General features: G+C 42.5%; 1 protein-coding gene across 5 annotated transcripts in view; it reads left to right on the forward strand.

Moving 5' to 3' along the window:
* Positions 1–3: 3 nt before the first annotated feature.
* Positions 4–16,771, forward strand: part of ZZEF1 (zinc finger ZZ-type and EF-hand domain containing 1) — a 111,127-nt gene continuing 94,359 nt past the window's right edge. For all 5 annotated transcript variants that reach the window (XR_008997192.1, XM_057501014.1, XM_057501016.1 and 2 more), the window contains exons 1-2: positions 4–505; positions 15,141–15,285. Coding sequence is in view for 4 of the 5 variants with exons in the window: in XM_057501014.1 (XP_057356997.1) it covers positions 152–505; positions 15,141–15,285 (499 nt within the window). In the remaining variant the exon portion in view is untranslated. The remainder of the gene's footprint in view (positions 506–15,140; positions 15,286–16,771) is intronic.

A 16,771-nucleotide genomic window follows, 5' to 3' on the forward strand; every position in this document is an offset into this window, starting at 1 on the left:
TCGCTTGACGGCGAGGAAGCCGGAAGCTTCAGCCACCGCCGCCGTCGTCCTCTCCCCGTCCCCGCCCGCCGGGTACCGTCGGAGGTTGACAGGTCGTGGCGGGGAGGCGGCGGCGGCGGGGGCAGAGCCGGGCGCCCAGGACGGAGAACCCATGGGGAACGCTCCGAGTCACAGCAGTGAAGACGAAGCGGCAGCCGCTGGTGGCGAGTGCTGGGGCCCGCACCAGGACTGGACTGCGGACTCGGGCACGACCCCCGGCCCGGGCCAGGCGGCCGCGGCGCTGCCGCCCGCCGCGGCGCTTCTGGAGCCGGCTCGGCTGCGAGAGGCAGCGGCTGCGTTGCGGCCCGCGCCGCCCTGCGAGTCTCTGGTGTCCAGGCACCACGGAGCGCTCTTGCGCTGGCTGGAAGAGCGACTGGGCCGCGGCGAAGAGTCCGTCACCTTGGAGCAGTTCCGGGAGCTGCTGGAGGCTCGCGGCGCTGGCTGCTCCGGCGAGCAGTTCGAGGAGGTCAGGGCTGGCTGGCGACTGCGGGGCGGGGGCAGGGCGGTCGCCCCCAAGGGCGTGAAGAGGTGGGTGGTGGCTTTGGAGAGCCGGGGGAGGAACACATCGGGTCCGCAGGTTCTGAGAATGGGAGCATGGAGGTGCTGACCCACGTGGGGCGCTTCCAGCCTCTTCCTTCCGGGAGACCCCTACGGATCTCTTTAACCTATCTTAGAGGTATTGAGAGACTAGACTAGGCCGTCTTTGCTCTGAAGAACTGGACGCTCAGCTGTCTTTGCATGCTGTAGTACAGATATTTGTGCAGTTGCCTGTGCAGGGCTGGATCAACTGCGCTCTGGAGCTTTCTTATCAGCCTCTGGAACAGTTGAAGGGAAAGGAGGTGTAGGGATCAAGGGAGTGGCCGGGAAATCCGTTCTCTTTTATTGACCAGTGGGTTTTTGCAGAGCACCTTCTAAATCAAGCGTGAGCGCCTAATAAATGTGGGAGGAGAATAACATATACTGGAAAAACTCACAAACTAAAAGCCAGTGTTATCACGCAAGGCTAGCTTTTCCAAAATACATGTTTGTTTTTAGATCCTTGACTCTAAGATCCATTATTTAGACTCATTTAAACCTCCATGGTATCTAAAACTGGTATACAGATGCCAGGCTTCCTGTGAATATTTTAATTATACAGTTTTTGGCATAATCACTAACATCATCTTTGTTAAATCATTAACAGCAAATTGATACAGCAACAAAATATTTTCCTTGGAAGGACTCTTAGGAATTACCTGTACCGTACACTTCATTTTAGAGTTAAGAAGAGAACTGATCCAGGGTTACCCAGTGAGTCATTGGAAAAACTGAAACTGTCATTTGGATCTCTTGATTTTGTTTGTTTTATGTCCCACTACCTCCTTCTTGGAACCCTGTTTCTTTAACTCTTCCATGTTATAACAAAAAGATGCTTAATTTTTGAAAACAGGTAAGCTATGCAGAATCTTCAGTATTAATGAAGGATGAGTACAGAAAGCAATGAGTTGACACATACCTGTAATGCTATTAAAAAGTGATATACACTGAAAACCAAAGGCTTTTCAAATATTCTAAGAATGTTCTCTTGTACATGACCAGAATTCAGATAATTGGTTTGTATGTTTATCTTTTCCTTTAAAAAATGACCTGTAAGGCATCCCAACTCTGGAAAACGTGGTCATATTAGTTAATGAAGGGCCTCCATTTTTTTCCCTTAAATTTCAAGAGTACACCTAATACTCCACTCTAGTTCTAAGTGCATTATGAGAAAATGAAATGGTGCCAAAAAGTGGTGCTGATCTCTTGAAGGAGTTGACACATTTCAGAATTGTCCAAAAGACAATGGAGAGCAATAGTGTTCTCATTGTGAGAGTGTCTGACAGGAATGGAGCTACAGGTCGAGTTTACAGGAGTCCTGTAATGTAAGGGCAAGAAATCTTGAGGCATGGCCCAGAAATCATTCAAGGGCTGTGGCATTCATTCATTCATTGAGCAAATATTTGTTGAGCATATACTGAGAGCCAGGTACTTGGATGACAGTAGATGAAACTGAAACTTGCTCTTAAAGAGTATGTAGTACTGAAAGAGATTCATATTAACCCAGCAATTATGGGTGTGGTGAGTGTTACCCAAGGGAAAGTGTAAGGGAAAAAACAGCAAGAGTATTTAACCTCATCTAGGGAGTCAAGGAAGAATTATGTGAGAAAGTAACATTTCAGCTCAGATTTAAAGGATGAAAGCAGGTGAGGAGCAGGTGTTAGCAGTGTTTCAGGCAGAGAGAATCACTTGCACAAGTTCAAAGTCCAGAGAATGGATATTCTGAAAGAATGGTATGATATAGTGGGGTTAGGCAAAACTGCTTCAAGGGACAGAAAATACAGTGCATCAGAGGTTTAAACGATAAAGAAGCTTCTTACATAAATGTCCAGGTAGGCAGTCTAGGGTTGATATGACAGTCTTAGAGCTGTTAGGGACCTGGCTTCATCTGTCTTGTGTTGTCATCCTCCACAGGCACCTTCGACTTAGTGAACCAGATGATTCCTTCCGCCAGCACTGTCCACATTCCAACTAGCTGGAAGCAGAAGAGGGAGGGAGAGAGAGCCATGCCTTCTTTCTGAAGGGCATGGCTCACACCCCATTGGCCCAAACCCAGTCACATAGCCACACTTAGTGCAAGGGAGGCTGGGAGAAAAATCCTTATTTCATAGTCATGTATTGGGCTAAAAATCAGGATTTAATTACTGAGGAAAAGGAGAATAGATACTGAGTTACAATTAGCAGTCTTTGTCTCATGTGGCTAGATCATAGTATGCAGGAAGAGGAGAACAGGCTAGATAAATAGGGACCAGATCATGGCAGTCCTTTGTAGCGTCTGTTAAATAGGAATCTGGAAAGAGTAGAGTTTAAGCAAAGTGCTGTGATGTGATGGTTATGGCTGCCTTTGAAGAACCAATTGGAGAAGGGCCAGAGTGGATCCAAGCAGATAAGTTAGGAGTCTATTATGTTATCCAGGTAAGAGGGTGGCTTAGGCTAGGGTGGTGACAGCTAAAATGGTATGAAGTGGACAATTTCAAGAGCTATGTAGGAAGTAGAATAAACAGATCTTGAGACTTAGGTGTGGGTAGAGGATTAGAAGGAGAATGGGATCAAGGGTGACTCCAACATACTGACTTGAGCAATTGGAAAGATGATAGTGCCATTTATTGAGAAAGGAAGCATTTTTGGGAAGATGTGGAGAGAGAGGGTGAAGATGAGTTTGATTTGGCCATGTTGAATTTATTGGGTCCTTGAGGCAGCTAAGTGGAGATATCTCTTAGACAGTTGGTTATGTGGGTCTGGAGCTTAGGAGAGAAGACTGCGTGAGATAAAGTCATCTGTTTGCACATTGATGAGTTGTTTCTTCTTTTTCCAAGAGTGAAAAGGGACTCTTTAAGAGCTTAAATTCCTTAGGGGTAGTCCATGGACTGTTAGGCATAGTCAAATCAGAGGTCATTCCGCCACTGTAACTAAACAAATACATGGGAAGAAAAAGCTGTGACGGTTGTACCTTCCTGCTATGGACACAAAATCATAGTAGTCACATATGTGGCAAAGTAAACATGAAGACATCATTAGCACAGCAATAAGACTTGGTGATCTGTAAAATGTTGTGAGTTCCTATTTGTATAAAAATCCCGGGGACAGTGTAGAGCTGTGTCACAGAGTATGAAGTGTCCATACACAGAACTCACATGAGGTGTGCGTTAATTATTCTTCCACAGCTGTGTAATTACCTCACTTCACTGTCTACAATGTGTTCAAACACATGGTGTCTGATAACCTAGGCTGACCACACTTGGGGTCAACAGCCCCCAAACTGAGGGAACCCCAGGACTCTGCAGGGTTCAGGGGCTCACTTAAGTAAGATGGGAAATTAAGTTTTGGCACTACAACTCAAATGTGGGTCTTTAATTTTTCCCTTCATGCTAAGGGAAGCCTGGTGTGGGTAATCCAAACTGGAGAAAAAGCATCATGTATTTTTCTTGAAGCCTATTTACTTTTATTTAGATTTGGGAGGGGGCTGTTGGGGCTTGGGCTGGCACTCAAATTTGATGATCTCCACTGGCTAACACTGGATATTTGAAGAAAGCAGTTCTGGTTCAAAGTGAAGGCTTAGCGAAGGTTAAAAATGTGATTGGGCTAATCTCACTGTGGTTGTCTTGCCTTATAAGTAAGGGTTAATTATATTAGCATTATCTTAGAAAAAAGTATCAGCCATGCATTCAATTCTGTAATTTTAAAGTCGATTTTAACGTCTGATTCTGCAGACTTTAAAAAATAAGTCTGCCCTTTGACTTGCTGATTCTGCAGACTTTAAAAATAAATGTGCCCTTTGACTTGAATAAGTATACATTTCTTTCTTAGTTAATTGTGCATCTAAGCTTCTGAAAAATGTATTGTGGTATTTTAATACAAGCTTAAGGGCTTTTGTGAAGTAATAAAATGTCTTTATAGTAGCATGTAAAGTGATGAGTTATTTCCCTTCATTAGTTTTGTGACAACCAGCACAGTAGAGCAGGTTATCATTAGTATATATTATTTACTACTATGATGCTAAGAGTTTCCAACTTTTACGTGTACATTCTTTGGGTTCCTAATTTGCATTGCCATCCGTGTCCACCCGGGTATCATGCTTTCACCATCCTGTGACCTTAGTTGATTTAGGTGGAGTCCTAAAGAAGTTCTTGGAGTTGTACCTTGGACCCAAGTCTGAAACCTTATCATTTTATAGTCCAGCACACCTTTTCTCACAGTGGGTGTGGTCCAGAAGAAGGACTCTTTGGGTTTGTTCACAGGGAATAATATTTAATTGACTCCTATGTAGGAGAGGAATAGAGTTAAAATTAAATTCTTATTGACATCAGAGATAAGAGGTTGATATTTGTGCTCTTAATATGATGTGCTTCTAGAAAATCACGTAGATTCAAGGGCAGAACAAAAGTGCTGAACAGAGGATGGTAGCTGATGGCGTTAGGGTGGGAATGTAATATAAAAAGGTCTTATTTTATTAATTTGCCATGTGAGCTTTGGTGTCTACTTTGTGAAATTCATTGGGTTGTAAACTCTTGAGGGGAGGCTCATTCTTACCCATTTATTCATTGTCTTGGCCCAGTCCTGGCCCAGAGCCAGTGCTCAGGGAATGTTCTTCCCTGCAGTGCCCTCAGTTTGATTTAGCAGGTGGAAAATGGTGCAGTCTTCATTCCCCAACCCCATATTTTACATTCACTTTGTAACCTTTAAATAATAAGGTATTTCTTGACATTGGCAGAAACAGTAAAATGTACTTTTAGTGAAAACTTGAAAAGGTTCTTAGTCACTGTTGGGTTTAGAGGAAATTTGGAGAAATAATAGCATCTTGGCATTATCATGTTAGAAGCATTAATCAACTGATTTAGAATGACTCTGAGCCCAAGAACTATGCAAATAAAATAGTACATATATAATTCTCTACTCTTTCAAGAAACAGAATATGAGAGATGTGTGTGTGCACCATAAAGATGGCACAGACTACAAGCATTACTTACCCTTAGCTTGGAGCGTGCTGGGGCTCCTCAATGCCTGAGGGATCAAATTCAGATTCTTCTGAATGGGTTGGAGCCTACAGACTGGCCTGTCTCACTATCTGACCTCATTTACCTCTGTCCCCCTGTGCAAGCCCTGTGCCATAGCCTTTGGGACCCCTGCCTCATCCTTCATGTGGACCTTGCTTCTCTAAATTCTTCAAGATTCCCTGCCATGGCACTGACACCTGGTCAGGGCTAAGCCTTTCTTGTGGCATGATTCAAATGGCTTCTGTATACTAGTGTTTTCAGCCCCACCCTTGAGACTTTGTTTCCTGTTTTGTAGATGTTGTTTGGCACTTAGGACACACTGTCTGCTCTTGTTCTGCAACTAGGTTGTAAGGCCCCCACAGCCTCCTGCCTGCGCTACTCCCGTACACTAAGTGATGGCTGTTGATGGTGGTGAGGCAATGTAGAAGAGAAAGAACCTGGGTAAACTGGAGGTTATTTTGACCCTGTGTGCTTTGCTCCATTGAGGGGGCTGATGATATGGGCTCCTTTTGAAGAAATTTTCATCCAAGAGATGTGGAGGCAAGGTCACAGCTCTTGTTTTTCCTTTCCCGATTTACAAAATACCACTTGAATTTCATGTACTACATTGCTTTAGAAACTTCACTGGCTCTCCATTGCCTTTAGAATCAAATTGTAGACTGACAGGTCTCTGTACCTTTCCACTCTTATTTCTCAGGGCTTGTTAGCTAGCCAGTTTTCCCATTATATGTGGGCATTTTGTTCTTTGTCTGCTTTCTCCCCACTTCAGTCCTTTACTGCATCCCAAGCCCTCTCCACTTCCAAGGACCATAGAGAAGCAGCTAACAGTAGCATGGAGTTTGGGAAAGCCTTCACCAAACTTGAGAGGCTGGAAAAATTTGCAAGGCAAAGGAAGTAGAGATATTCCAGTTGAAAAGGACAGTGACAGCATGTCCAGTGAGGTAGATGAGAGCTTGGCAAGTTTGGGGAATGATTCTTCTTTGGCACCTAGTCTAGAGTCTGAGTTAGCTTGGACCTCCGTAGCCACTGCATGAAACCTGTATCCCTCCCTTCACCCACAAAGGGGTCCTCTCTGTAACATCGTGGACAGGTAGTTAGCCTGTTGATGGTATCAGTGAGTTTGCTGCTTTATAAGTCGACCCATTCCACTGTTCTGTAGGCTGAGCTTGAGAATTGGGGCCTGGAGTCAGCCTACTATAAGACAGTCTCACAGATGAGTAAGCTGAGGCCTTAAATGTCTAGGTGACCCTTTTAGCCAACAAGAGGCAGAACTGGGACCAGATCCAGATCTTTTGAATTCCAGTAGAGCATGTTTCTCCCACGTTGGGCCAGCTTGCAGACTTTATATATAAGCCAGATGCATTGCATTCTGCTGGTCTGTGCCCACAGTTTTGGTCTGTGATGATTTGGCACGTTCTTACATACGTACTGTGGTCTTGATCGCAGTAGTGGGTAAGGAGGTTCAACAGAAATGGTTGCAGCCCCGTCCCATCTGCCCTTGGGCCAAGGCAAATGGATGAAATCTGCAGTCAGCAGCCTTCTTTTCTGTCTTTTGTCTGCAAGGTGGATCAGTAATGGCCTTCTAAGTAGATTGGAATAACAGTTCTTTGCAGGTTACTAGGTAGAGCCTTGTTTGTGAAACCTTTGGATCCTCACCACAAGCTGCAAATGAAAATTGGGCAGACAAAGGAGTTGAGATTTAGAGAGGCCAAGACTCTTATTCCAGATCTCACAGAGAGTAGGTGGTCAGTCTGGCACCGCACTCTAATCCAGACTTACTCTTAGTTTGACAGTGTTATTCTTCTTATCTCCGGCTTGCTGCCTACAAAGTGCCAGCACTTGGGTGCTGCCTGAATGGTTACTATGTGGAAGGCGGGGCGTGCAGTGGGTATGCTAGGATGGACTGAGTAAGAGAGGAGGAGGAAGAGTACGCTGATCAGGTTGCTGCTACAGGGAGATGATGGGGGCTCCGCAGAGACGGGGCATCACTCTTTGTAGGGAGGTGAGGATAGATGTGCTTTACTGTGCACTCAGACTAGATCTAGTGTGTTGAGTTGAGTTTTTGGCCCCACATTCCAGGGCAATGAGTTTCAAACTGTCCCTTTAGTTGGTTGGAAATTTATTAGAAAATGGAACCAAGTAGAATAGAACAGAAAACATCAGAGTACACTTATCTGTTAAGAAAAAGTGCTACATTGTTTCAAAAAACTTATATCACTTAAGTGTGTACTGGGTCCTGATACAAAATGCAATTCTTCTAAGGGCTTAGCCAGTGAAACTTTAGAAGCACTGCTCTGATATTTATTGTCAAACTGGAGGGATCCCAGAGGGGACAACCAGGTGGAGACTGAGATTAAAACCATACCAGATGGAGAACTGGTTGGCAGAATGGAGAGTTTGGGGAAACTCAGAGGACCTGATCACTGTTTTCAGTGAGCTACACGTTGTTTTGGGGCAGAGGGAGCCATGTGTTCTGAAAGGCCCCACAGGGTGGTAACATCAGGGAGGCAGATTTCCATTCATTATTTAAGGAGAGTTGTTGCTGTCAGAACTGGTGAGAAGATGTGAGCTTTCCATCACATGTATCACAGAGACTCTGGAGAAGGGCAGTACAAAGGCACGTATTTTAAGAGTTTTGTAGGTCCATTCCAGTATGAGAGCTCACATAGCTCTGGGATGATCTGCCCCCTGCAGCCTTAATATTCTTCAGTGGCTTCATGGTACCCTTACTGTCAGATCGAGCTCCCCAGCCTCATTGGCTAAGCCCACTCTATTCTGACCTCTGTCCATCTCTCTGTCTCCAGCCTCTGCCTCCTTTCCAGCCATACCAAGCAGGTTATAGTTCTCACAGTCTGCCATGCACTCCATCTATGCTCACACCTTGTCCCTTCACCCAGGATGGCCTCCCATCTTCATATGCTTGTGAATTCCTAGTTACTCATTTAATGCTCAGTTCAAGGTTTTTTTCCCAGGGCCATTTTCTCCAAATGCCCCTTCCCCTCCCTCCTTGGCTTCTGGCCTCTGTGGTGTCTGTTAGCTCATGGCCTAGTGGTTGATAGTGTCAGGTCCCAGATCATACCAGGATTCAAAACCAAGCTCCATCATTTACCCATATGGCCTTGAACAAAATACTTAACCTCTCTGTCCCTCACTAGTAAAAGGGAAGTGCATACCTTTAGGGTTGTTGTAGAAAATATGAATTGATCCATCTAGGTGAGGTGCTTAGAACTCTGCCTGGTGCCAGTATATGCTCAGTAAATATTAGCTATTATAGTTGTTTATGCTCTTACTTCCATTGTTATAAATATTACACCTATCACATTGCTGCTGTTGGTTTACAGATCTGTCTTCTCCAAGGCTGTGACTGTGCCCTGTTCATCTTAGTGTGCATAGAGCCCAGCATGGGGTCAGGTCTGTAATGGCTGCTTATCAGCTAGTGTTGCATGAGTGTGTAGTGGGTTCTGTGAAGTCCTGTGAACCAAACCTGATGTTAAGTTTTAGATTTTTAAAACCTGTACATTTCTTTAAGGACAATTTCTGAGTGTTAGGAAATTACATATTTATTAGATGAAGCTGTTAGAAATGCTCTTGATTTTTTCTTCTTCACCCAAAGTGTCTGTTTTTTGTTTGAAAATTCTTTTTATCGTATTCATTAACTATTGATAGATTATTGGAGCCTGTTAAAAATAGCAAAAATGTCACCATTTTTATATATAAAGTAAAATTTAAAAATATGTAAGACATGTATTTGCTTGCTTATATAGAATTTTTATCAGCAATAAGTGGCAGGAGCTGTGTAGGAAGTTGGGAACCAGAAGTACTTGAGATGCAGGTAGCGCTTGAAGTGGGGAAGTTTTGGTGGGAGTAGGACTGGAGTGCTACTTTGGGATTTAGAAAGAGCAAGTCTTGGTTTTAAGGTTGACACTGAATTAACATGGGCAAAAGGTGCTGCAGGCAAGTTTTATAGATAGAAGAAAGAGATGGTGCTAACAGAGACGTTTAAGCACTTGGTCTGCAGACTTCAAGGAACTACAGGGGTTATCTAGTCAAAGGAAAGAATGGTGTCGTGGTGAAGAACATGAGCTCTGGAGCCTTGTATCAGATACTAGCTGTGTGACCTCAGGCAAGCTGTCTGACCTCTGTACAGCTATAAAATGGGAGATTAATCATAAGCACTATTTTTATGAGGAATACATGATACAATGCACAGAGCTTGGAATTTAGTGAGTGCTCAAATATTAATTCAGAGTTTCTCAAATTGTACAGCATTCCCAACTAATGGGTTACAGCTGTACTAATCCCCTCAGACCCTGAGTCATATGAATGTTATTCTTTTCTCACTGTGCCATAATGTGAAAAGGTTGGGAAGTAGGTATTATCTGCTACCGTAGTATTCACACTGTGGGGCCTTGGCAGACTGGCTCTGCTTCTGTTTTACCTCCCTCCACACCCATCGGCTCTACTGTATATTAGGGTGTCCTTAAAATTTCTTAATACTTAAGAATTCCCTTTATTATTACAAAAGCAGCATCTGTAGATTGCTCTGTTATTGCTACTAATATATTGATATTTATTCTTTCATATCATTTTCATGCACATTCATATATATGTAAATGTATGTTTTTTTATGCCAATGTGGTAAGTGCATATTTGCTGTTTTTTTTTCAAACTCTCATGAGGTCATTCTCTAATATTCCTTTGTAGTCTACTTTTTTAGCTAAAGGTCTTCACCTTTCCATGTCAATTCATTTCTGTTTAATCTAATACCCAGTCCATATTCAAATTTATCTAACTATCCCAGAAATCTCCTTTTAAGGCTGACATATTCAGTGTGTATAAAATTTTATCTAGAGAGGAGGAAGTATTACAACTGTTTAAAAAGAAAAAAGTTTTGAAACTACTCATCCAGTCCATCCCATGCTTGAAGTAGACACTTAAAAATTTTTTTTTTAATTTTTATTTATCACTCACAGTATAGAGTCCATGAGACTTATACAAAAAGCAAGGATCCCTTGCTTCCCACCCCAATGTCTCTCCCGCAAGAATAATCACTTTTCAACTCTTTAGCTGGTTCTTCAGTATTTATCTCCAATTTATCAATGATAAATTCAGTATTTATCACCAAATAGCATGTTCATATTACTTCATTATGAGTTTTCCATTTTAGGCTGTGTCCATTTTATTCCCACCAAAGAAGATAAGACTCTAGTTTTTTCAGCTTCCTGTCCCTGCCCAGACCTGCTCATCTCCTGTCCTCTCAGCCGACTTGTCTCAGTTTTGTCTGGATCATTCTTGATGCTTACATCATTATTATTATGTAAATTCTGTTACTTTTCCTGATACATCTTTTTATTTTTTATAAAATTTTACTTTTTATAAAAAGTTAACAATTGAATCAGTACTTTTGCTTAATATTTTTGTCTTTTATCACTAATATCACTGACAGTTGTCTAAATCTCTTCTAACACAAACCTTCAGTATGTTCACATGGGTATTCTATCCATTTCATTCCCTCAAAGTTCTGTTTCCCAGGCCCTTCTGGCCTGTGGCAGTCTGGGCTTGGTATTCTCTGGGTCTCCTATGCAGATGCCATCTTAGAATCTCCATCATCCTGGGGATTCATTTGCTCTCTCTTGGTTGGATCCCATTCTAACTCTTTCTTGGCATGTACCTTCATCCTGGTGATCACATCTAATAGCTTTCCAAAAGGGAGTGTTAAGTAGTTCATTTTTTGAGAACCTTGCTTGCGTACAAATGTCTTTATTCTGCTGTGTAACAGTTGATGGTGTTTGGCAGAGTATTGAGTTCTGGGTTAGAAAGACTCCCCCATCCCTGCCTCCAGCACCCCCAGATGTTGGGGGCACTGCTCCCATTGCTTATTTCCTATGTAACTGTCAAATCAGTTCCATTCTGATTCTTGACCGTTTACCTGGAAACTGTCTTCTCACTGGAAGTAGGAACTTCTCTTTCTTCTCAGTGTGGTAAATTTCATATGGTGTGCTTTCATCCATTGTGTAGGAAATTCAGCTTCTTCAGCCCCAAAACTCATGTCCTTCAGTGTGGGGAAATTATCTTGAATCGTAATGATTGTGATTTCCTTCCCTCTATTTTCTGTTTCCTTTTTCTGGAGCTCATGTTATTTGAATACTGGATCTTCTGCACTGGTCTTCTGACTGTCCATCTCTTTTCTTTGCCAGGTTCTATCATATTATATCTTTTTGCTCTGCTTTCTGGGCACTTTAGCCAACTTTCTCTTCCTACCTGTTGAGATTTATCCTCCAAAATATATTGAGGTTTTCATTTTGCCATGATTTTTTAATTTTCAAGAGGTTGTCAAAATTTTCTGAATAGCCTGTTTTAATAATAGTATCCTGTTCTTCTTTTATGATTACAATATCCTTTTTTATTAGATTACTGGTAGTGGTGGCTACACAGCTCCAAGTATACTAAAACCCACTGAATTGTAAAGGGTGTTTTTATGGTATTTTTATGAATTATATACCTCAGTAAAACTAGAATTGAAAGCATCTTTTAGAATATTTCTTTGAAGGTATTAATGATAATCCTTTTGAGGTTTTCTTCTCCTTGCATAGTCCTTTCTTTTCTCCAAGATGCATTTTCTGTGTTTCACGTTAAGCCCTTCCTCAAAGGTCTAAAGATCCTGACTGTCCACTCACATTAGAGAAGGGGCACTAAAAAAGGCAGATGCTATGTGCGTCTGGCCTGCCGACTGGTGAGCCTCACCGTGAGATGAACTGGCTGGCCCTTTCAGTGGGAGTTCTCCAGTGCAGGTATCTCTGGGTCAGTCATCCTGGGCTGGTCACGTGGCCCAGAGAAGACTCTTCCAGTCTTGTCTGGAGGGTAAGAGACTGGATGCCAGTGTTCCCGGAGCCCTAGGGGAACGCTGAGTCTTAAACATTTAGTATGTAAACATTTTCTGTGTAGCACTCAAACTTTCATCTGTGTCTGCTATTTCCTGGTCCAGAGATTCTCTGTACTAGTGTCTCCAGAGAGTCAACCCCCTAGACTTCTGCCAAGATTGGGGGAGAACTGGGGGCCTGGGGATCTGTTGTTTTTTAATGGAAAATTTTAAACATAAGAAAGTAGAGATAAGAGTAGAATGAACTACCGCATGTCTATTGGTCAACAATTGCTAACTCAAGGCCAATTTTATTCCATCTAAATCCCACCTACTTTCTCCTCCAAATTTGGAAGCAGATCCTTTTCATCCACAAATATTTCATTTCATCCATAAATATTTCGCTATCTCTAAGAGATAAGGACACTTTAAAAAAAACACAATATCAGTATTGACCTTTTCCTCTCAAAAAAACCAGTGATTCTTTAAGATCAGTGTTTAATCAGTCAGTTCTGACTGCTTTTTAAAGTAGGCTTTCCACCAGTTACCTTCACTTTCAGCAGTATCTGCTGCTACCAACTCCTGAGTCTTGGAGCCCTGCAGCGTAAGGCAGCTTGCCTCTCCACTTTTTTTTTTCTTCCTAGTCCTAGTTTAGGATTTGATTCCACTTTCTTGAGTCAGCCAACTCGGTACTACTAATCCCTCTGCTTCCCAGCTTCCAAAATTTCTATTGCATCATCTCCTGTTCTCTTTGTGCTTTAACAAAAAAAATCCCCTTTATAGTATTGTCTTAGAGGGATTTCGGGGAAAGCAGAGGTAAATGTATTTGTTCAGTATGACTTCTTTGAACACTCCTGATGTCTGGTTGTTCAGCTCTTGCTGTGAAGCCTTGAGGGCTGGGGCAGGCATTCCTTCCCAGAGCCTCCTAATCCATCTGTATGCCCCACCGACTGCAGACACCCCCTAATCCATACTGATACCCCTTAATACATCTGCATGCCCGCCGACAGCATACACCCCCTAATCCATCTGTGCCCCACGACAGCAGACACCTCCTAATCCATCTGTGTACCCCACTCACAGCAGACACCCTCTAATTCATCTGCGTGCCCCCCAACAGCAGACACCCCCAATCCATCTATATGAACCCATTCCCCTGCCTCGACAGCAGACAAGTCTGTCATCGCGATGAGCTTTTCCCTCTAACTTCCATCTGATGACCTTAATCTAACTGCTTCTTCCATGACAGCCCATCAGATATTTGAAAAGAAGGATTCTCTTATTCCCAGTCATCTTTTCTGCCCACCAAAGATCCCATGGTCCTCCAGCTGTTCTCAGAGAGCAGGCTCTAGTCTTCTCTCCATCATGGCTTTTCCCCTGTGTTCTCTTCCGTCTCATTTCCTTTTGGTATGGAGTTTCCAAACAAAACTCAGCTTTCCTGATGGGTGTAATCAGAAAAGAACAGGATGATATTTTCTCTCCTTTTGAACATTATACCTTGATTAATGTAGCCTTTGATCCTATTAACTTTTGTGGCTAATCTTGTCAGCTTGAGTAGAGGCAAAAAAGAATGCTATGATCTTTCACATGTTGCTTTTAAACTATGTCTCCCACCCTTGCATTTATGTCCATGTTTTTGGACCCAAACCCAGGAATTTGCATAGTTTCCTATTAAATACTGCACTGTTCAGAGGTCTGTGATGAAATAGGGGCATTTGTGTCAGTCATGAACTTCAGTGAGACATTTCCATATTCCGTGAAGGAGGGCTATAAGGAAAGGGGCTGGCATTCCAAGGAAGATGGAGGATCACTCAGAAAAGAGAGTAGAAGACTCCTGACATATTTCATGGTGAGGGATGTTTGTGAGTGAGTGTATCAGCAGGTAGGAAGAAGCCACTGAAGACGGAGGGACTGAGATTTGGGGAGAGGGGGCAGTTTGTAAGTGGAGAGAGTATTATAGTATGCGAGAGAATGGGGTCAGGTACACAAGAGGTAACAATGCAGGTTAGAAAGGAAAGGGGGAATACATTGCATTGCTAATGTGCTTTCACTGTATTCACTCTTTGAGTGTCACTTAATTCAGTTAGCAGCCTGTGAGTTTGGTATGTTTTGCTCCATCTTTCAGATCAAGAAGCTGAGGCTTATGGAGGTAAAGAAATGTGTGTCAACTCTCATAGCTGGTTAGTGACAGAGCAGGAGTCAAATCAAATCCCAGGTTGTGTGTGGATCTCCAGATGGCCTAACATGGGCAGGGAACAAGTTAGATTATGGTTAAAGGTTAGTGAAAACAGGGCTGTGAAGTAGATAAATCAAATTAGCTCTTGTGTCTGAAGAGCATGTAAAAGGTAAAACCCAGCTAAACCTGAGGCACTACTCTAAGCCAGTTCTTTCTAATAATGGCTTTGTATTTGGCATTTTGTAACTAGTGAAAAAATTCTTTGTGGTTGTTTCCTTCTGAAATTATTTGGGGCAAGGGAGATTACTCTCTTGAAAGAAATGATAAATTGCATATACACATAATACTTATATATATATATACCTTTGCAAAAGCACAGTGAATTACTGTCCTGGATTTATTTGTTCTTTGAATAATGTGCATAGATACTGCAATGACAACAAAGTGGCTCCAGGTTTGGAACAGACCTGACTGTCTTTCATCTCTTACCTGGTAGGCCTTTGCCCAGTTTGATGCTGAGGGTGACGGTACAGTTGATGCTGAGAACATGTTGGAAGCCCTCAAGAATTCCAGTGGAGCTAATCTGCAGGGGGAACTGAGCCACATCATCAGACAACTGCAAGCCTGTTCTCTTGTTCCGGGTAAGGCTCTTATCTGAGTGCAGAAGACTGCAGAGCATTGTCTTCAAGCCAAAATGAGCTCTGCTGCACTGTGTGTTGTAATTAGGCAAGCTCATGGGTACCATGAAATAAATGTGCTGCTCCAATGTCTTCCTTAAGCATGGGATTAGAATTAGCGCACCCATCTCCTTTGTTCCCCAGCACTTGGTGCCTGAGCAGTTCTGCCCTTTCTGTGCACTTTTGTCACAAGACTACCTTCTTCAATGGATCTCCTTATTTCATTCTGTCAAGAAGCCTCACCTGGCCCCAGTTGAATGTTCTCTTTGCATCTTGTCCTTGTTTTTTGCAACATTTTACCAGGGTATTTATTCATTTACTTACTTACTCAGTTATTTGTGAATGTCTGTCTTCATTCTTATCCTGTGATGGTCCATGGGTGCAGGGACCTTCTCTTTCATTTCTGGTGTGTCCCCACATTTAGCACACATTTTGGCACATGGGAGGCACCCAGTGTTTTTTTTTCTTTTTTTTTAGGTAACTTTTACTCTGAAACTTAACTAAGAATAAAAACAGTTTAAAATTAAGCAATACTTCTTCTAAATTATACATGTGAAAAAACTTCATCTGTAGTTTTGTATGGTTTCTTTTGGGAGCTCAGAAGACTGAATCAAAATTAAATTACCCTCTTTTTTTTCCCAGCAAGAAAACAATTGGGTTTGAAAGGAAAAAAACTTTGCACATCATCCTTTTAATCTCAGTTTATCTTATCTAACAACTTTTCCTGTTCTGTGTGCTTAGCATAGAGGCTGGCTAGGGAAGCAGGAGAGGCAAAATAGATTTGATAGATGCATAAATGTAAATCTGTGTGCCCACGTCTTCTCTGGCTTAGTGCTGGGGATGTATCAAGCTAGCAAATGTCGGTTTCTGTATATTAATGAATATGTAATTTTTATAGAGCTTTGAAGTAACCTGTGCATGTTAACTTTTTTCCTACTCTCATGGCAATTAAAAATTATGCTTTGAATTATATTTAGCTAGCTCATGTCTTGGCATTTACATATCACTCCCACTTTTGCTTAGCAACATATGGATAGCATCAGGAGCTTTATTTGGATACCTCAAAGAGATGTTTTGGGAGGAGAGGAAAGGGTGGAGACTAGGGAATCCACCAATAAATAATACTTAATGTACTGTCACTCTAGATGACTATGGGGAGAGGGGGAGATTAGGTGAGAAGAATTCAGGGTCTAGACCCCAAGGTGCTGACACAGCAGGGTCATGACTTAGGACTTTCTACTCAAAATTTTCTGTCAACAGCCAACTTAAAAGAATTGTTTTCTCACAGTCTTAGGATGAATCCTGGTAAGCCGAGCTTGCCTCTCTGGTGAGACTTGTTACCCAGGTCCTCTTTCTAACCCAGACTGAAAGTTGTTCTGTTTGTATCTTTTGTACTGGGGCCTAGTGTTCAAAAGGGAGACCGCACCCTGACCCCATGTACTGCTTGTTT

Source organism: Manis pentadactyla, chromosome 4, assembly GCF_030020395.1.
Source record: "Manis pentadactyla isolate mManPen7 chromosome 4, mManPen7.hap1, whole genome shotgun sequence".
Classification (NCBI taxonomy): Eukaryota; Metazoa; Chordata; class Mammalia; order Pholidota; family Manidae; genus Manis; species Manis pentadactyla.